The sequence below is a fragment of the Meleagris gallopavo genome, chromosome 3 (assembly GCF_905368555.1).
Source record: "Meleagris gallopavo chromosome 3, MGAL_WU_HG_1.1, whole genome shotgun sequence".
In the NCBI taxonomy this organism is placed as follows: domain Eukaryota; kingdom Metazoa; phylum Chordata; class Aves; order Galliformes; family Phasianidae; genus Meleagris; species Meleagris gallopavo.
Genome location: NC_139406.1, coordinates 9,695,654 through 9,716,389, shown reverse-complemented (window position 1 = coordinate 9,716,389; position 20,736 = coordinate 9,695,654). Strand labels below are relative to the sequence as shown.

The 20,736-nt window shown below is 42.7% G+C and overlaps 1 protein-coding gene and 1 long non-coding RNA gene across 3 annotated transcripts in view; one reads left to right on the top strand and one right to left on the bottom strand.

Annotated features, from left to right (window-relative positions):
- The window catches only part of ADTRP (androgen dependent TFPI regulating protein), a 29,824-nt gene extending 14,658 nt beyond the window's left edge, over positions 1-15,166 (bottom strand). The window contains exons 1-3 of the mRNA XM_010708350.4: positions 14,584-15,166; positions 7,353-7,487; positions 5,897-5,998 (exon numbers count right to left, since the gene is read on the bottom strand). Of these exons, the coding sequence (XP_010706652.1) occupies positions 5,897-5,998; positions 7,353-7,487; positions 14,584-14,736 (390 nt within the window). The 5' untranslated portion in view covers positions 14,737-15,166. The remainder of the gene's footprint in view (positions 1-5,896; positions 5,999-7,352; positions 7,488-14,583) is intronic.
- On the top strand, positions 81-8,707 carry LOC146544593 (uncharacterized). Of its 2 annotated transcripts, none has more exons than XR_014882292.1 (3): positions 81-2,477; positions 6,281-6,343; positions 6,433-8,707. It is a non-coding gene; the product is annotated as an uncharacterized LOC146544593 (long non-coding RNA). The 2 variants fall into 2 exon arrangements; XR_014882293.1 differs by having other exon boundaries at positions 81-6,085.
- Positions 15,167-20,736: the final 5,570 nt, after the last annotated feature.

The following is a 20,736-nucleotide window of genomic DNA, read 5'->3' as shown; positions in this document are numbered from 1 at the left end:
TTCCTGTTTCTCTCTTCTTTTGTTTCCTGCCCTATGTTGTCAGTTGTTTCCTAGGATACATTTCAGGTTCATGAGTTTAAACTGAGATAAACAGTCCTCACTGGATGTTATTTCCACTGTTGGGTAAGACCACATGGAATTTTCACTTCCAGTACATGTTATTTTTGAGTAATTGTGTTTGTTTATTCAACATTATATACTTGCTGTGCCCTTGAGAATATAAGTGAAAGCAAGTTTCCTAGGGCTAAGAAGACGGGGTTGGTTAGAGCTGTTGTTCAGCTGTAGGTTCCAGCTTTGCTAAGCTTTAAGTCCATGAATATTCTCCCCAGAGCTGCTGAGATCACTCACACGCCTAACGCGTGCATTTCAGTTTGACTCAGCTTGACCCTGTTTGACTCCACAGTCAAGGAAATGATGCCACGGCTGACCATAGCTGTTTGTTTCTCATTTGTCTGCATTTACATACCCTCTGTGTCTGCTTTTCATTAATATGTGAGACTTTAGCAGGGGATTTTCACAAACATTTACCACTGGCCAAACTAAATTTAATTGGGCTCAGTTGGACACCATTGAGTGCTTTTGAAAAATTGCCCATCTTTTTTTAAGACAAATTCCCAAGAGTGCTTGTGAGCTGAAAACCATTCATGGTAGATACCCGTGTTTGTGTCTTCTCATAATAAAACTAAATGGCTTCCTGTCACCATAGACACTGTTTAGCTTTATATACTCCTCATAACTTTCTGGATCCCGGCATTCTTCTCCTTTCTTGGCTTCATCTTGAGATAAATTCCCTCTTTGGATTTATTTTGCTAAGATACTCTCTTTATTCAAATGCCTCCGTTAAAATCTTATTTTATAGTTTGTCTGCATCCATTTTTAATTCTTCTCTGAACCTCCTCTTTTTTTTCTTTTTCTTTTTTTTTTTTTTTTGGAGTGGAAAAAGGTTTAAGCAGCATTGTTCATTGAGATATTCATTAAGATATTTAGCAACATAACTGATTTTCTCTCAGAGTTGTCAGCTGTCTCTTACAATCTTAGCCATGCGAGCATGCTCAAGAACTCACTATTCAAACATAGATAGAGTAGGAAGTACAAGGAGCCCTATTACAAGCACACGTGGTACCAAATTAATTGGGAAGCTACTGCTCAATTCAAGTCCAGTAGCACTCTGCACTGAATTTCAGCTACTGTCTGTGTCTCCCTTTCCCGAGCCTATTCATGTTCATCTTAAAGGCATTATTTTTTTCCATGTTTTTATTTTTTTTGTACACATAGGTAGTTTGGGAGCATGTTTGGGAAAATGGATGAAACATCAGACCAACTGTATGATCAAAGGTAAAGCAGTATCAGAGATTTCCTGTGGGCATTTTTGCGAACAGGGTTCCTGGCTGAATATCTGAATTGTTAGTAGAAAATGTTTTGTTTCAGTGTCAAAGACAGAATTTTAATTGCATTTCTGCCTGGCATTAGATGCATAGTCTAGGAGCTGATGTTGCACTGCAGATGGAAGCGGACGTGGGACTCAGGTGACATCCTTCATTGCAGAATACTTTCATCCAGATGTTCCTTCTCGGGGTGGGATATGGGGGCTGCACCTGTGCACACCAGAGTAGCAGCAGCCAGGGAGGATTCCCTGCCATAACATGTGTCTGTGAAACACATACTTTCTCCCTGAGGAAATGAGCTTATGTCAACAAAAATGGGAACTTCAAAAAAATATATGTAGTGCTGGGAAAAGCAAAGCATCTTTGCTTTGTGGGGTGATTAATTTAATGTGTCATAGCCCTCATGCACACATTCTTCTTCTTTGCCAAAAGCTGAATGTAATTGGAAACCTATGAATGTCCATAGGTGCCAGACAGCTTAAAATTGAGATTCTATGAAATGCAAACAAATTGAAATGTTTGTCTCTTGTATAAGTAACAAGAATTATTAAGCATTAAATACCAATTGCAAGAAGAATTGTTTGAGATGGCCAAAAATGAAACTGTTCTTGTGTACACATTTGGAGCAGGAGTCTAATTGGAGTGGCTTGGACAAGCAGGCTCTGCTCTACACAGTGGTTCTGCATGCCCCAGGCTGGTCAATGTCACAGCAGCTTCCTCAAATATTGAAAGATATATTCATACCCTCATACATGAGTAAGAGTGAATTGCGTGCATACACCTCATTTTCTTTTCCAGATGGAGGTAAACCATACTCTTGCAACACAACATTTCTGTTGGTGTAGCTGTGTCCTCATAGGGAAGGCAGTGATTTAGCTAGGTACAAGCAGCTTGTAGACACCAAGAAGCTCCAAGATGAGAAGAAGACTGTCAAGTCTTGATCCAGTTCTTACTGTCGGGGCACCCAAGTCTGTGACTCCGCGGTATTTCCTTTTTACTTTCAGTTTCACCTTGGCATTTTAGCTTCACCAGAGCAGAGTTCGAAGGTAGATGATGTGGCTTATGTTGTCTACTTTGCTGAGAGTCTGCCAGGTAAGTGGTTTCTTTTTTCTTTGCCTCTGTTTATCATTGCTCCTTTTTAAGTCCTAGCTATTATTCTTACAAGATCTTCAGAACAGTAACTACTCATAACTACACGTCATTAAAATGCCTGGGGTACTAAAATGCTGAATTTTTTTTTTCAAGAAGGAGGAGTAGTATGGCTACATAATAATGTAGGAAAAAGATAGCTAAGCTAAAATTAGCCACAACCTAAAAATAAAGGAAAATGTATTTTTTGAAAGAAAAATTGTGTTTTACAGGAATTGTGACTTGTAGACTAAAATAAAATAAAATAAAATAAAATACAAACCTCCTTTCTGGAAACACAACTATAGTATTTCCATTTTTGGAAATGCATCTGCTCAACATTGACGTATTTTTGAGTGATCTCTTCTGACCCACCATTGCCCTTTTTTGTTCAGCATCCAATTCCATCAGCCCCATCAAAATGTGGTATTCCCCTAAACTACCATTAAGTTGAATAATACATGCATATGATTTAATCCAAGCTGTCTCCAGCAGTTAGTGGTCTTCTGGAGAGTATCCAGATACTGCATGAAAAGAGATAACTGGGAAAGAAATAAACAATTTTGCTTGACAAATGGACCAGTGTATCTTTTGTCCCAGCCATCTTACTCTAGTAAAAAGTCTTGTTCAAATACAATTATTTTCTTGGAGACATAAATCGTAGTTTTTTCTTCTTCTGTGATTCTCAAAGCTTGGTACAAAAGCAGCATTGTTATCCCAGCCAAACAGGAGATGGAACTGAGGCAAAGCCTTTGGGTTAAACTCAGTAGTAAGCTATAAGAGAACCCCAGGTAGCTGGAAGCTATTAGTAAGATTCTTTTCTGCATTAGCCGTCTTTTCTGCAGAATAGGAAATGTTTCGGCTGAAACTGCTAAAACTTGCCTAAAATGGAAGCTCTGGATGATTCTGGCTACGTGGTGGGAAGGCACTGACACCTTCCCACTCTGAGAGCAGGGAGTGAGAAAAATAAGTGGCTAGTTCATTTTTGCAGGGAAAGTGCTGGAGCATCACTGTGGACTGAAGAAGCTTTATATTCCTGAAGTGATTTTGTATGCTTGTTTTTTAGGCTCACTCTTTAGTTACATAACAACATATGCTTTCCCTATTTACCATGTTAAAATAGGCTGAGATAAACTCCCACTGCAAATGATACAGCACTGACATATACTGCTGATACACTGATGTCTTTTTCCACCTCAGTCAGATAGATGCTGCCTCAATCTGCTGTGAAATGTCTGTAATTTCTGAGCCATAAAGCACAGCAATGTGAGAGAAAAAGTGTTTGCTTGGCAATCAGTACCTGAGAGATTGCCCCTTAAAATGTTGGTAGCTCCCCAGATCCTCCCAGTGAATATTTTTGATTGGAAGAAAGAAATACCTCAGCTAAGACTGAAGACCTGAATGCTGTTGGGCTGGAAAATAAAGCTTTTTGTAATGCTAAAAGAGAGCTTTTTTTCTGGAGGGCATTGAAGATTTATTTCCAAATCTTTATCGTGGCATTATTAGAATTTTTGCCTCTGGCAAAAAGAACTTTGCTACACACCTCACCTGTTTCCACAGTGAGGAAGAAGTGGTAGTTCTATCAAATACTTTCTTTTGGAGGCTTTATCAGATTTTTTCCAAGAAGGACAGTGCAGTGCAGTGCACACTGCGCTCTGGTGAGTGATGTGCAGATGATTTCTAAGAGGCCCCACGATGAAAAAGTGTCCCAAAACACACAGATTGTCAATAGCAAGGATCAGTCTGCACTCGTGGCAGATGTCTTACACTCAATAACTAAGGAAAGGAAAATTTACCACCCAGAAACTGTCAAGCACAAGATGTCTGCAGTGTATTAAGAGCTTTAGAAATAAAATACCAGGTTGTGATAGAGGTTTGCTTTATGTGAAGTTTCTCTCGTCAAAATAATTTTGAGGAAGAATTGTTTTCCTTTTTTAACACTCGTTTTTGACATTTCTGAAATGGAAAAGCTTTTTGTTATTGTCAAAATGACTCTGTTATGAAATGTAGATGTAGGTAGGGTAAGGAAGATGTTATAACGAACACGTTTTAGGAGTTCCTGCAAATAGTTCTACCTCATGAAATAAAACTGTAAGTTCTTGCAGCTCCTAACCTTCCGTGTCATAAACAAATGTGGAAATGGAAAGGGCAAATTCTCAGCTGTGTGCCGGGATTAAAACAAGAAGCAGAGCCTGTCTCCCCTCACCACCATCCTGTACCCTCCCCTTCCCCAGGACATCTCCTACTGTGAAGAGTTTAAAATTCAGCAAGCCATCAATACCCAATTCTGAACCTAAAGCCAGTATGATATTGAAGACTAAAGGAATGTTTTCTGGATTTAAGAAGGAACGGTGCCCTTTTCCATCTATTCAGAGGTTTGCACTGGTGCTTAAGAGCCCCAGTGGAGATAGATTGGTGGGCAGAGAGCAGGTGATAAGGTTAAAAGTGCACGATGGCTGCTGTTTATCAGCATATCAGCAGTGCAAACGTGCCTATCTGTGTTTGGGTTCCAGACACATACATTCAAAAACACGTATCTCAACCAAAGGGCTTTTCAAAACTCTTTACAAATTTACCTTAAAAGCACAGCTGAGCTGCTGCAGTGGGTTGGAAAGGGGTGCACTGAAGAAATGAAGTCTGGAGAGAAGTGAAGCTGAGACTTCTGTGTGCTTATTTCATACTTTCTGGCTCCTCCAGTTCAGTCTAGCTCTGAACCTCTCCCTTCTCTCCCCCTTCCCATGAGCCCCATGAGGCCTCCCTGACCTTACAATCCACCCACGGTTTCCATGTTACTGTCATCCTCCTTACACTTGACTGATGAGAAATATGTGATTATTTAACACATCATAAAAACAGCCAGAGCAAATGAAGGAGAAATCTGGAAAGTATTTTTAGAAATCTGTAAACAATCATTTCGATTCAGCAATTCAAAGCTGTGCACACGTTAGCTTATTAGCTGTTGAGCTGTTAGATGTTCTTTGGTTCTTTCACCTTTTTAAAATAAAATTAAGAAACACTTTGTTATACTCCCAGCCATTTTGTATGTCATAGACTTCTGTTTGCAGAAACAATTTCTTTTTTGAGCTACAATAAACAGAGAAGGTTTTTCTTCCCTGTGACTGCACATCATTACATTGGCTTCAGAGGTTTGACAAGCAATGATTCACTGACATTCCTGGTGTGCTAAAAGGCTTCTCAAGGCAACTTCAGGCACATGCATCTGTTTGTTGTGTACAGCTCAACATCAGCGTCAGATAAGCAGGAAGGAGGAGGTGAGAAAGAAGAAGCTGTAAAACTTTTCTGGAAAGATGCCCAACGCAATGGTGGGACACACATTGCCAAGGCTCTCTGCTGTGCAAGAGGCAGGAGTGTTTGTTACTCACCATGGTGTGATTTAGCCACGTTGGAATGACTCCATCAAGGCTTTGGGGATAAACCAGCTCTCGGTTGTAGGTGTACAGGATCCAAAAGGATACAGAAACAAACTGGAAACAGAACGCAAGAGGGAAGACATTTCAAAAGGAAAGAAATGGAATTGATGGCATTTAGACAGTGCTTTCGTTTTCGAGAAGGTAAAATATCTCCCATATGAAAAATGGTGATATTGCCAGATAATCTTATATATCTCGCATGTTACAACATAGAGAATTTACATTGAGGTGCAGTGTTCTGTGCTGATAATGTGAGAAAACTCCTTTTATAAACTGACAGCACTGGCATTTCTGTGGAATGTGTGATCAACTTTAAATGTTTTTTTTCCTTTGCAGATGGGATTTTTTGATGGTCCAGAAGTTCTCTTTGAGGGATTGGCTGTCAAGCCACACTGCTTGGTAATGAAGTAAAAACAGAGCTTGCTAGAGCAGTTCACCTAAAACTTACTCTACCTTCACAATTCGTAAGCTTAATTTCTAATTTTCAGGTGCAAGCAACATGGTGGGAACCCATCTTTTCCAATAAAAGGAGGACTTACAGTGGGAGAACTGAAAAGGAGGAAACAAACTCTGGTGTCAGCAACCAACAGCTGGAAACTGATTTGCAGTTTCTTGTCCTGGCTTTGTAGTTGGGCATACATTGTGTCTCCTGGAAATAAGCTGAAAGAATGTGACTATGTCATGCCTCTGTGCTGGTGAAGATGCATGGGGGATAGGACAAGTACATGGTGAATATTGCTGTGCAGGGAAGATAAAAAAGCCTTCTCTATCCCTGGCAGAAATTCTTTAGTGAGCCAGCTGGCTGAGCTGCTTGGGGACAAGATTTAAGCAGAGTTTCTCAGCCCTGTGAGATTCAGAGGTGATTGCAGGCTTCATTCACACGCAGTGGTACCCATGGGTTCCAACACTCAGCAGCAAACAGTGCCGTCTGTGAGGGAGTAGGTGATCCATGGTGAATCTGATGTAGACCATGACAACAATTAATGTCCTGTGAAGCTGTATCTCTCTGGTGCTTATTTTAAGTCATGCTGGAATTGGAGAAGGAGGTGTGAGGCGTTGTTGTCTCCCAAGCATCCTCTCATGTCCTCCTGGCCCATGCTGCCCTTTTGAGAAATGCCATAAGTGGATCATTCCAAAGCTATTTGGAACATAAGATTAACAGAGGGGTTATACTTCACCCTTTGGGGTCAATCTCTGTTCATTTGGGGACAGTAACCCTACAGTTTTCACAAGAAGCTTTGTATTCAATCGTGGATGCTAAAGGCTTACACTGTCTGCTCTTCTAGATGGTCCAAATCTGTTTTCAAATGGTAAAAGAAGGTCTGCAATCCTTATCTGTTTGACATAGGTGCATGTTTTGCTATTCACATCTATGCAAATGTTATTTGTATGTACAGAGGTTACTTACTGTGGACACTGGGAAAGCCAGGACACTGAAAAGAAGGTCTCTGCTGGAAATTACGCACTTAGCACATCGCAGTTCCTTAATTAGCCTCAAGACATCAGCCAGGAAGGACACCCCATAGAAGACAGCCTGCAAAAACTAAAGTAATTACATCTAATGAGGAAAACTCATCCAGCTTTAATTAGCATGTTCCTTACTGAACTCCATTCTTGCTCTTCAGGGAGCTGTTTTGTTCGTGAGCTGCAAGCCCGCGTGAGGGAAATAGCTTTGGGCTAAATCTTTTTTACTAACTGAAAGTGATTAAATAAAGTAGTTTGGGAGATAACTTTAACGGTATCTCGTTTAACAGACTAAACAGAGATGTGTCATGTGATTCGGATCAAGGAATGGAAGGACATGTTGAAAGCAGCTCCATCGCGCCCTGTATGTTAATTGTTATGTTCAGTGTATCTGAGCAGGAACAGAAGTAAACAAAATTTGGCATGTGCCAGGAGATGTTTCCTGTAAGGGAACTGCTCGATAGCTTCTCCCATGGTTTAGTCAATGCAGGGTCTTCTCTCTGGGTACTCACAGTGCAGCTGACTCCAGGGCTGTACGAGCCAAGGAGCTCAGAATGCTCCAGTATGAAAATCAGCTGCAGAAGTCACCAAACCAGAACCTCTGTTGCTTAACTCAGGGGGATTCAGGGAAGGATTTCAAGTGCTTGGAAGCAGAGATCCAGACTTTACTAACACTGAGTACATTAAAACATAACTAATGAATTTCAGAGTGCATGTGGGATCTTTCTTACAAATCATATGTAAGGTATGAGTGTAAGGCTGCTTAGGGAAGATGGTAGGAGGATTTTGTAAACGATCAGGTAAGTGCAATGTGACAAAACAGAATTCTGCAAATTGCGTGTGAAATTGTGTGTGAAATTGTGTATGAAATTGTCAGAATATTGTGGTTTAAGCCAATACTGCTTTTTCTGATTACTTTGTTTTCTCTCACAGTGCTATCACAGCAACTCATGCTGAACCAGATGTGTCAGACACACAAAGCCAAGCAGAAAAAAATCTGCTATCTCGCATTCAGACAGCTGAGTCTAGTTTGGTTCTGTTAATTCATGGGGTGGCCTCTTTTTTAAGGCTAGAGTGGACCAAAGTGATGCAACATGGGGAAATCAGCCTACCACAAATTCTGGACAGCTACTGATGCTCAAATGCTGTGTTACAGCTTTCAGGATGAGATCTCTTTTGCCATGATCTTATTCTGAATCAATGTTTGTTTCAAGAAAAGTATCTGAAGTTTTTGCTGATTACTTCATTAGTTTGTGAAGGAGCTGAGAAGGGTGGTGCTTGGGAGGGGACAGAATTAGTGCAGCACTTCTCCTTCTAAAATCCCTGTTATGAAAAGGATTGAGGGAAGGAAGGACTGATTTCACCATACCCATCTTCACAGTAGGACTTCTGCACCATGGAGCTTCTGGAAGCTTTGATAGAATATTTTAGAGACCAAGATGTCTTGCATGTGGCCACTCAGGATGAGGTCATGCATCACCTGGTTCAGCTGCAAAACCTCACGTTTCCTCTCTGGAGCATGAGGTGAACAGCTGTATTTTTAATATAAAAATGCACACATGGTTTTGTTCAACTCCAAGGTATCTAAACCAGCTCTTTAAATGTGGTTCCTAGCATAACTTCATACAATTGTAAAATGGCTTGGGTAGGAAGAGACCTCAGGGATCATCCAGTTCCAGTCACCTGCCACAGACAGGATTGCCACTCAGTGCCAGCCAGGGCCCCATGCGACCTGGCCTTAATTGCCTCCAGTAATGGAGCATCCGCAGCTTCTCTGGGCATGAATCTGAGTCCACTTGGGGATTCAGCCCTCCAAGTCATGGTTCTGATACACAGAAGTATGTGCCAGGGTGTAGTGTGCTTAGAGCCATACACATGCTCAACCCAAACACATGTCCGAGTGCGTGGCCTCACAGGACACCAAAACCAAGTCCTTGTAGAGCTAAGAGAAGCCTGGTAATAAACAGAAGCTCTTGTTACACTCTGTAGAGCCAACAGTAACTTTCTGTAAAAAGCCTGAAAAATGAGCATGAGGGTGGTGATGATCTGGTGACACATAGTGACTAATGACCAATAAAGCAGTTAGGGGAAGGCATGGTTCCCAGAGGATGGGGCTATTATTATCTCGTTCGTGTTCAGCCTTATATTAGTCATGGGACAGAGATAAGCTTCTCCCTCCCCATGGCCCTTCAAAATTAATTAAAACAAACAAATCTGAAAAGAAACACAGAGTTCCAAAACAGCCGTGTTGGTCTGTTAAGTATTCTGTCTTATTTAGGGGAGAAGAATGTTATCTTCTGAATGGAAAGTACTCATCCAAATATGTAGCCTGATCCCTTTCTGTAGCTGAGCACTAAGAGCATCTCCTGGAGAAGTTTTAATTCTGTCTCAGCAGCTCATTTTATGTACTGCTGATAGCTCAACCCATGTCCATTGGTATGGATCCAAATGGCATTCAGTCACTTTCTGGTCACCCTGTATTTTCAGAAGCAATGGAAAGACATACAAATAATTTTCAGAGAAGAAAATTGAACCTAGCAAGAACCATCTCTCTGACAGGATGAGAAACAGTGACTTAAATCAGAGCTCCCAACTTGCAGTCGTCCAAACTTGCTCTTACTCTTGTAAGAAAAAAGTGTATCCAAATCTTGCAGCCCTTCTCTAATGGACTAAATGATCTTTAAAGCTCCCTTCCAGCTCAAATTATTCTATGAACGTTGAGAAACGTTGGGAAAATGTTGAGATTTAAAAAAAAAAAAAAAAATTGACATGAAAACATGAAATTATCCCAGATGTCCTGTGAATTTCCCAAAGATTGGAAGCATTCAGAAGACTAACAACTAACCCAAGGGAGAGAGTACGGATATGACTATCCCTTTTGGAGAGATGTTGCTTTCCTTTGCAGACCCTGCACAGCTCCATGGTGCAAGGTGCTTTAGCAACCCTTCATTTGCCAGATCCGTTTTCCAAACTAAGAGTCATTGTGACAAAGGAAAACCGTAATTTTTATCTGCTTCACTGATCAAAGGGGTGTTTCTGCTCTGGCATGATTCACTTTCACATGTAAGATCAGCTGTATGTACATACTGAACTCTCAAACTTGTAGAAATAAACTGGGCTCCAGACTGTGCCCTGAAGGGGAAACAAATCTAATGATTTGGACTGACCTAATAGATATAACAGTCCACATTTAGTGCAGATACATGTCCCTTCACACATCTGAAAAATAGGTGTACTAAATGCGAGGTCTATTTGGAAATATGTAAAAAAAACTTTCAGAAGAACTGAAAATATTTCAGTTATATGAGGCAAAAGCATAAGGACTGAAATGGGGCAGGAATGCAATTAATGGTTTTTAAAGGTGCAGTGTGCTCACTGTTCAATGATTTATTAAGAGATTTATGGCAGAGAGCAGATTTTCATGAGCTCAGCTATTTCAGGCAGTGAATGATTCTGTTGGTATTCTTCTGTATCACAGACAAATAAATACAGAACTAATTTTATCTAACATTTCTGCTCGTTCCCTAGTCGGTCAATTAACTCCTTTAGTGGAAAATCCACTTTGCTTTTTTTTATTTCAACAAAAATATTGTTTACCTTCTGAATCTCGATTGCTATGATCACTTGATAAATGAAAGTGAAGGAACGTGAGAGCTGCAGCTCTCCTGGGAGCACCACATGGCAATGCATTGTGCACAGTGCTCAAAGAGAACCGTATCTAGAAGAAATTCCTCCAGCATCTCTCCAGCAGAGCTGGGAGTCAAACTGCATTCCCATCTCCTGGAAATCATCATGTTTCCCCATATTTCCATAGCAGATTAGAGTGAGCTGGCCACAGCAGCTTTCTGCTGGATTGAATTTAGTGCATTTTTAAAATGCAATTCTGAGCTGGTAGGAGGAATTTTTTGGGAAAGATTCCAAACGATGCCAGAAGCCAGGCAATCATGGCCTGGCAGGAAAGAAAGAGAAGAGCTGAACCAGAGGTCTGTACGGCTCTGGGGAAAGCTTCAGGGGCACAGCTCAGCACGGCAGCTCCTCTGCATCAGCACAGCGTACTGGGAGCCTCTCAACTCTTCCACGGCACTGTGCTTCCGGCACCCAAGGGCACTCCTGGGCCTATTCCCAGTTGTGCAGAAGCACAGCACAGTGGTTGTTTGTGGGCACTGGTATAGGGAAGGAGCTATTTGGGCAACCACTGGTTTTCAGGGGATGCAAGGAAATACAATGCTGGAGATGTGCATCTTAGGACTGGGCTTGATCCCATGCAGCAGAGTTGGGGGGTCAGGCAGCTTCTTTGAGGCAGAAGGGCTGTCGACCATGGAAGAGGAATTTTGTACTCCCTGCGCTGTTGCCACCTTTTCTGTGTCAGAGCAAGGCAGCCCCTCACTACCTTCCTGCTGGCTGACAGCTCCATTGTAGAGTTGGTACCAGAATCAATGCATGGTTAAAGACTGGAGATGAAAGGCTAGAGAAGTGGAGCAAGGGCCCCAGCTCAAAGAGATTTAATGGGACCTGAGCTGCTCAGCGGATTCATAAATGAGCTGGGGAAGGGAGTGAATGTGAAGATGGCAAAGCTTTGTAAGTCTTTTTCTATTTTTTTTTTCTGTCGAAGCTAAGCCTGACTGTAAAACTGCCAAAGAATCTCAGGACACCGAGTGCCTGAGAGATCAAATAGAAAGGCAGAAATCAGTGTTGGTAAATGCAGTGCGGAGTATTTCAGGATAAAAAGCATCTTCGGTTACATGTTTTGAAATGGTGGGCTCTAAATTAGCTATGGCTCTTCAGGGAAGAAATCTGGGGCTTAGTGTGGACAGCTGCCTCATACTGCTGGCTCCTTGCTCAACGGTCATCAGAAAAAAGAAACAGAAAATTAAGGCTTTTTAAGAAACAAACAGACTGGGAAACAACCTTAAGCCACTGTATACATATGTGTGATGTGTTCAGAGCTCAACTACTGCAGTCTGTCCTACTTAGCCCTTCCTGAAACTAGAAAGCATAAGGAGAAAGGCAACAAGGAAGTCTTAATGAAAGAAGTGGCCCTTTGTGAAGAGAGATGAAAAAGACTGAGACTTTCAGCTTGAAGAAAAGAATAACCAGGGGAGGAAATCTCATAGAGGTCTGTAATGAGTAGCAAAGAGAAAGTGAACAAGGACGGACAATTAAATTGTAACATAGCAGTAAATGGGTGCCCAATTCATGGTGAAAATGAAAAGCTCTTTCAAAATGAATTGCTCTTTCACACAAGGCATGGTATTGTGGAACTCATTGCCGTGGGACATGGAAGGAACCAGAAGTATAAACAGGTTTGATTTTCGTTTATAGAGATGAGAAGTAGGTTTTGAATAAGTACTAGCTATCTCAGCTTAGGTTTACCTTCTGGTTGGGTAAGTCCACGTGCCACTGGAAAGTAAGATGGCAGAACTGTGGAAAGGTCATTTTACACCTCCACATAGTCTTGTCTTTGTGCATGTAGCCTTTCCCTGATCAACCGCTGGATACTAAGGTCAAGGGAACCTAAATATCCATTCCAATGGATATTTCTGCTTCCCAAAATGCTGGGAGAGGGGAACTTGTTTTCTCTTTTCAATCTAATGCTTCAGGGGTTTGTGGTGTACTGGGTGGTAGATCTCAATATGACTGTGTCTGGGGATGCAGGATGGAGGTGCTGCTTTGACAAAGGGCATGGCTGGTGCTTTAGAGGGGACAGCTTTAATCCAAAAAAAAAAAAACACAAAGGAGAGGAGCTGGGCACACAGGGAGCAGCTTGTCCAGGACTTAACTATAGATGTTTTAGGCTACTGACAGATGTCCCAGCATGAAGTACTGAATATCCATAAGGCAGTTGAATCCTGGCCATTTGATTGTTGGCATTTCAGAATAAAATAAAATAAAATAAAATAAAATAAAATAAAATAAAATAAATAGAAAATTTCACAAAAAGTCTAAGTGTACTGATATGAAAATAAGTCAACAACAAACCACTCATATGTCATCCTGACTGAAGCAATACATATGTCCTTGTCCTTCCATTTGGCGCTTGCCCACTGACAAGGACCCTGTGGCTCCTTGAAGCCAGGCTGGCATCTGCCACTTTGTGTGCCATTAATTTGGTTGCAAATATTTCCTTGAATAACAGAAAGAGTGAGGCTGGAAGGGACCTAAATTTCCCAAGATCCCTGAGTGTGTCCAAAAGCCCTGCTTGGAGTTGGAGACACCTTAGGCTTCCAATGAACACTGCAGCGAGGTGTCTCCTTCTTAAGAGTAAAATTAAATATAAATACATCCAGTGCCAGGCTTCCCACTGATACTTAACTCTGACTGTCACATAGAACAAACAGAAGACCGAAGTGACCTCCATCCCCTTGGTCACTTTCAGGTTAGCTGAAATCTGTCACCTGCAGGAACCCTCTCCCTGTGCTCAGCTTTTCCACCCCACTGCTGCCATCATCACGAGTCACTGATGAACCTTTTGGAAAAAGTGCTCAACCTCAGAATATCTCAGGCACTTTCATTTTATGTCTGCTTCATATAACATCAGCATTATAGGAGAACCAGAACGCATTATGGTCCACATTTTTCAGCGTAATTTTAGGAAATGCAGCAAACAGTTGACAGCACTATTAAAACACAAGTAATAATGTCACAAGCATCTCTCTGTAGGCTGGAATATCTTCCCCTCGTGTTCTAAAGTGATTTTCAAACTGTGAATGCTTAAATTAGCATTATGCCATGCTTTTTTTCACCCTTTCTTGAATTTACAGGAAATGCAACCTACTAAAGAGAGGAAGTCAAATTGCAAGCAGCACGATAACATGCACTGCTGTTGCTTAACTGTTAGTTAAGGGTTAGATTGCATGCATCAGTCCTGCTGGACATACTCTACTTTGTTCCCCCCTTCTCACTGGTAGCTCATCTGTCACAAAGAGGCAGCTTGCTGTGGAGTACTCACTTTTCAGAAGCCAAGCAGCTTGCCAGCCAATGCTCTTTCTGCATAAAACCTGTGACTACATTTCACTGCACCAAGCACAGGCACCCACTGAGCTCCCTTTGGGCTATAAACCATTAAAGGAAGCAGTTTAACAGCAGCAAATCCACCAGCTGCATATGTCTTGAGGCACAGACGGCAGACAAACAAATAGACATATTGGTATCACTGTACAACACAATTTGCTTACCAGATTGAGGACTGTCAAATATTTCCACTGCCCACCGTAAAGGAACACTTCAGATGGCCGTTCTTCTGTTCTTAGATGTGTGAGTGAATAGAGGACGAAAAAATACCAGACAAGAACAAGGCAATGGTAAGCTGCAAGAGTAGAGATTTCCATGCTTTAGCAAAAAGCGAGTGGTAATCGGTCTGAAAGCAGCTTTTCTTTTAAGGCCCTCGGTGGCTGTGCATGGAGGCAGCAGGGAGGGAGGGATTGCTGCCTCTGAGCAGACTCGGGCCCCTGTGCCACTTTATCACGTTGGTAGGAACATTCACAGTGCTGTGAACCTTGCTTCTGTTTTTCCCCTTTTTACTGCAAAGAGAGGCTGGAGGGGGACGGGGCGAGAGGAAGAATAGGCTTACTCCCTGGATTTAAATGCCTTGCTCAAGATTAGCAAAGATTAGTTGCAGAGTTACATAAGTTTTTTGGTGGTTGGTTGGTTTTTTTTTTTAATGCAGAAGTCTGGGGGAGCTTTGCTACTGATTTTGTGTAACTGACTGCGGTGCAAACAAGTGAGTGAGAACAGACATTCTGCTTGCTTGTAGCTCCAGGTACAGGCACAGCTCTGATTCACTTTGAGCAGCCTTTGTGACTGCCTTCCCTTGTGCCAAAGGGAAACACAGTGCTCAGTGAAAGAGAAACTGAGTTGTTAATAGGCTGGGGAGGTGGGAGGGAAGCCGAGAAGATTAGTAGGCAAAGGTTCTCTGAGTTGAAAAACAGTGAGTGTTGACATTTTTTATGGGAAAAAGCTCAGCCTCTTCCACTCTGCTGTGTGCAGCTGGAGCCCTTCACACAGGAAACCCCAGAGGGCATGGAGCATGGGTATGGGTGACAATGCCAGAGCACTGCACAGAGCTCCTCACCCACCTGCTCCCCTAGCGCTGCCATCCAGACAACCTCTTCCACAATGTGACCAGCTGAGGTAAAGGAGAGCAGAACTAGCACTCACACCGTGGACACAGAGTGAAGATCTCATGGAAATGCTCATTTTTTCCTCCTCACCCACCTTGCCAAAGTGCCTTGATTAGCTCTGGACATTACACCCAACACTTCCTATCTGGGCCCCCATAATCGCAGTGCTGCTGGCAGTAATATGCACCTGGGTATTTTTCCATGCTCGAGCCCTGCAGGATGTGGCAATGGGGTGCTCCTCTCGTCACTGCAAAGGCTTTCCTTGAGCAGGGCTTGGCTTTGGCCAAGCACACTGCATAAAATGAAGTCTTTTTGCATTTCCAGTTGTCCTAGAGGAAGCATTGAGCAATCTGCTGTGTTTTGAATTGGTTTGTTTTTTTTTCCCTTGGATTTATTTTTCCCCTCTGATACTGGACATAAGGCTCCATGTGGGTTGATTTGCTATGAGCTCAGGCAATGATTTGCATGTATGTTGGGAAGTAGTCCTTTCAGTAAGACTTCACTGACCTTTCCCCTGGTTCAGACTACCCACATCCCAATACCCTAAGCATTCCAGCCCAAATGAGATAGTTCTGACTTGTTTAGGAAGATGTAGATGTAGATGTTTTTGTGGTTGTTTGAGGTTGGAGGAGAAAACCAGAAAAAAAAAAAAAAACAGTGAAGGAAGAAAAAAGGAATATGTTTTTGGACATTGACAAGGCCATTGGCCTTTTCCAAAGAAAGGCAGCGGGAAACAGTGTTCAGTTGCCTTTACAGACAGTCTGATGAGGGGCAGTGTGGGATGAGAGGTAAAGACCTCAATTTGCATCCTTCAGGTTGGATATTAGTAAAGAAATTATTCTCTGAACAGTGGTAATGCACTGGCACAGTTTCCCCAGAGAGGCGGTGGAGTCACTGTCCCTGGAGGTGTCCAAGACATGTGTGGATATGGCACTGAGGGTTATGGTTAGCAAGCATGGTGGGGGGCAGGTTAGTGATAATTTCAGTGGTCTTTTCCAACCTTAATGGTTTTATGATTCATGAACTTCTTCCTCTGCAGCTCACCAGGACATATTAAGACTCATCCCTGCAACAAAAGGCAGGAGTAGAATAGGAGTATGGCCTGGAAGGGCCCTTTTTATTATTGATTTGCATATCAAAGGCACCTGGCATTCAGCACTTAAGTTATCTTCACACCAGTCTTTTTGATGGATTTGCTACAGTGCAACTTTAAAAACAGGAAGGCGTCTGCTTTTGCTCAGCAGGTTCGTGAATTCATGCAAATAAATGTAAATATATGCAAAATGGCAAGGTATGTTTTTCTTTTCTGGAAAATCGTGGCCGGTAGGGCTGAGAAAGTGTCAAGTATGGTGACAGTTTTTTGATGTGGACACCTGTCCCTCAGACTGAGACCATCTGCTTTGTTTTCCTATCTACAAGAAACAGGATACGTATCCTTCAGCCTAGCTACAGAATGCAGTTTGAATGCAGAAAAATCGCAAAGGAAGGATGAGTGCCAGGTATGTCTGAAGTCTCACACACCGTGATTCACAGAGTCTTCTTGTGCTGCCAGTGCAACGCAGGGAGGAAATACACTGGAAAAGCAGTACATTGCGCCTTCTCCCCGTTGGGATAAACAGCTATTCAAAGTTCAATGGAACAGAAAATTCAACCCAAAACTTTTTTTTTTTTTTTGGCAAGAATTGAAGATGAAGAAGAAAGAGCGAGCACATCAGGATGCAGACATATCTAGCACTGCTGCAGAGCAGACAGGATCGGCAAAGGATAACCCATTATCCATCTGGTTGGTCCCACATCCCAGCTCACGTGTGCAGCTGAACTACGTGAATGTATTAATGCTCCCAGTATGCTGCAGGGGCTCATCTGGTTTGAGCAGTGATAGCTGAGTTTTTGCTGAAGGAAACTGAAGGCTCCCACTTGGTGCAATAATGTGTTAAACTAAAGGGCAGTGATGACTAACCAGAGCTGTGAAACACCTTACATATGCAAAATGTCCTCTGCTCATATTCTCTTCTAGGGGAGAGATTTAAGCCAGTTTACCTGGTTTTTCTGTGAAATGGCCTTCAATCACTCATTAGAAACTCTTTACTCAGAGAGCAGCGAGGCACCAGCACAGGATGCTCAGAGAAGATGTCAGTGCCCTTTCCCTGGAGGCATTCAAGGCCAGGTTGGATGGGGCTCTGGGCAGCCTGATCTGCTGGGTGGCTGCCCTGCCAACAGCACAGGTTTGGAACTGGGTGGGCTTTAAGGTCCCTTCCTACCCAAACCATTCTGTGATTCTATGATTATTATGGTTCAGGTAGGGGATGGTATTATCATAGACCAACACGTCTGTTTGAGATGCAACAGTGTGTCTCCAATGGTTGGCACAGTACCTCCAGGCTCCCAAGCACTCCTCTTATTAAGCATGTTGTTACCATGCAGTGCTTGGTTCACACCTCAGCCTGTCTGTAATGAGAGTATAAAAGGGAGTGATGAGCCCTCATCCCCATGATGTGTTTGTGTGATTATGTACTCAAATGGGCTGCAAGGTGTAACACACAGAAAAGGCTCCATGCAGGGACTTGAAAGCTGCCTCTGTTGATAGAAACAAACATTCTTGCTTTCTCATGGGCTAGCAATTGGTGAGGTGCCTTTCTTATTATACTTTACACTGGCAAGTTTTGCTTTCTGCCAGAGATGCCTCCATTGATGGCAAAATGAGGCTGAGCAGGAAATCGCCAGCAGGTGGTTGCCTCTAAGGGCAGGTGGGAGGGAAGGACTCAAAGCCAAGGAAGCCACACAGGAAAGGTTTTGGGGATGTGAAAGCCAAGCTGGGTCTTTGTGCCTAGCTTCTTTCCTAGACACGCTCTAAGAATCTGTGAGTGATGTGAAAACAGAACTTGCTCCTATCAGAGGGATTTTATTGGGTGAACAAAGCACGAAGAGTGAGGTAAGTACAGTTTTTCTTCTAATTTTCTGCTGCTTGTTTTTGTCCTCAATGCAATTCTGTTATCCTAGGCTTGAATGCCATAAATAGTTCATTGTTAATTTATTGCTGTCATAAGCTGGCGTGTGTTGAGGATGGCATCCCCTAAAGCAGGACCCATAGCTGCCCTTCTGTGGCATCTTCTGTATTTTATGTGAGCGTTTCCAGAGCTAATAGAGCATATCTCAGCTGTGTTCTGGTAGCTGTTGGTGTTGTAGGGGTTTGTGTAAAGATGCATCGTCTGATGAATATTAGCCAAGAAAGATTTTAGCATGTAGAAGTAGTCTGCCTGAGCTTTATATCCTTGGGGACGTTTGTAATAACGGTTACAGAAACAATTCTGTAGCTGTTCTGACATTCAAAATGAAGCATAATTGACAAAATTGCAAGCCTGGTGTAGTTTGCTCCAAGCATCCTCAAATCCTGAGGAAAGCTCCTGGAAATCATGTGGTTAGTGTAAATCATGAGACGTAATTCATTCTGATTTTATTTGTCGTGGGCTTTAGTAGCTTCTAGGGGTCTGATTTTTCCAGCTCTTCCTCACAGCTGTGTGAGTGACAAATGTAAAGATGCTCTAACTGCTAATCTGGGACGAGGGCTTTGCCTTATTGCATGGCAGTGATAGCTACAACCAATAAAAAACAAATATCCTGAGACCCTGTTTGCTCTCCAGATTTTAGTGCTACTTGCTGCTCATGGAAAGAACAGTTCAACAACATCATGCATCCTTCTGCATGGGCCTCTCATTCTTACCTTCTGTGAGATTTTCTTCATGTGGATGTTTAAGGCCAAGATGGGAAGTGGTTTATCTCATCTTGATAGGCTTCTTCTGAATGTTTTTTTAAAACTTGTTCTATGTTGTCAAAGTTCAGAGGGGTTTTTCAGTCCTGTGGTGACAATTGGTGTGCTGGCAGAAGCTGGATGCAGCAGGTGGCCCTATTTGTGTCTGTGCCCCGATTTCAGTCTGTGCAATACCGTGAGTTGTATTGGTGTTTAAGCTGTGCATTTATTCACACTGCTCAATGAAATGTCACTGTGATACAGAAACAACTCTGTAACAATAACTAGCTTGACACTTCTGACAGAGTTAAATGAATGAAAATTATGACATTACAGTGAAATATTTCCAGCAAAGATAAGAAGGGAGAACTGGCTTCAACAGACACGGAGAAGGCTGAGGTACTCAGTGTGTTCTTTGCCTTGGTCTTTGCTGGCAGCCAGGCTTCCCACATCTCTCGTGTTTCGGAACCATAAGGTAGGAGTTAGGGGATTAAAATCTCTTTTGCTTTAAGGCCAAGTGCAAGGTGTTGCACTCGAGCTGGGGCAGTCCCAGATATGAATACAGACTGGGAGAAGCAGCCCTGCGGAGAAGGACTTGGGGATCCTGGTGGATGAAAAGCTGGACGTAAGCCAGCAGTGTGTGCTCGCAACCCAGGAGGCCAGCAGTATCCTGGGCTGCATCAAAAGATGCATAGCCAGCAGGGAGAGGGAGGTGATTGTCCCCCTCTGCTCTGCCCTTGTGAGGCCCTATGTGGAGAACTTCATCCAGACCTGGGGCACCCAGCACAAGAAAGATGTGGGACTCTTGCAGCAGGTGTAGGGGAGGCTCACAAAGATGATCAGAGGACTGGAACACCTCTCCTTTGAAGACAGGCTGAGGGAGCTGGGTCTGTTAGCCCAGAGAGGAGAAGGCTCTGGGGAGTGACTGAGGTGACAGTGAGAGTGCATTATCTCCTTCCTCAGTCTTGCACTCTCTGACTGCAAGCTTAGGGAAGGAGGGAACAGCTGGACTTACCTCTTTCTGCCCAGACCTGCCTGCTTCTTGCACTGTGTCACATCCTGTGGATTGAGTCAGTGCAGAGATGGCATCTCAAAGAGCACCTTGCTATTGCTGCTTGCAAGGCAAGCTGTTGCTATTAACTTCTTAAGGTAATTTCATGTAGGAATGGACTTTGTTTAGGGAATAGGAGAGAAAACAAACAAAAATATTTTTTTTCCATCCTTACTGATAAAATCCACCTTAACGTTGTTGTTGTTGCTGCTGGCTTTGTTAGATGCAGCACATTGGCATGCTTCTTTTCCTTGTGGCTATCTTCAGGGCTGAGTAAAAGTGCCTCCAGCTTTTTCAACACTTCACTTGGCTATTGGTAGATAATCAGATTTACCTGTGAGGAATCCGAGCTTGGGATAGGCCATTTGCTACAGAACTCTTGTACTGATATGATCCTTTTTGCAGTCCT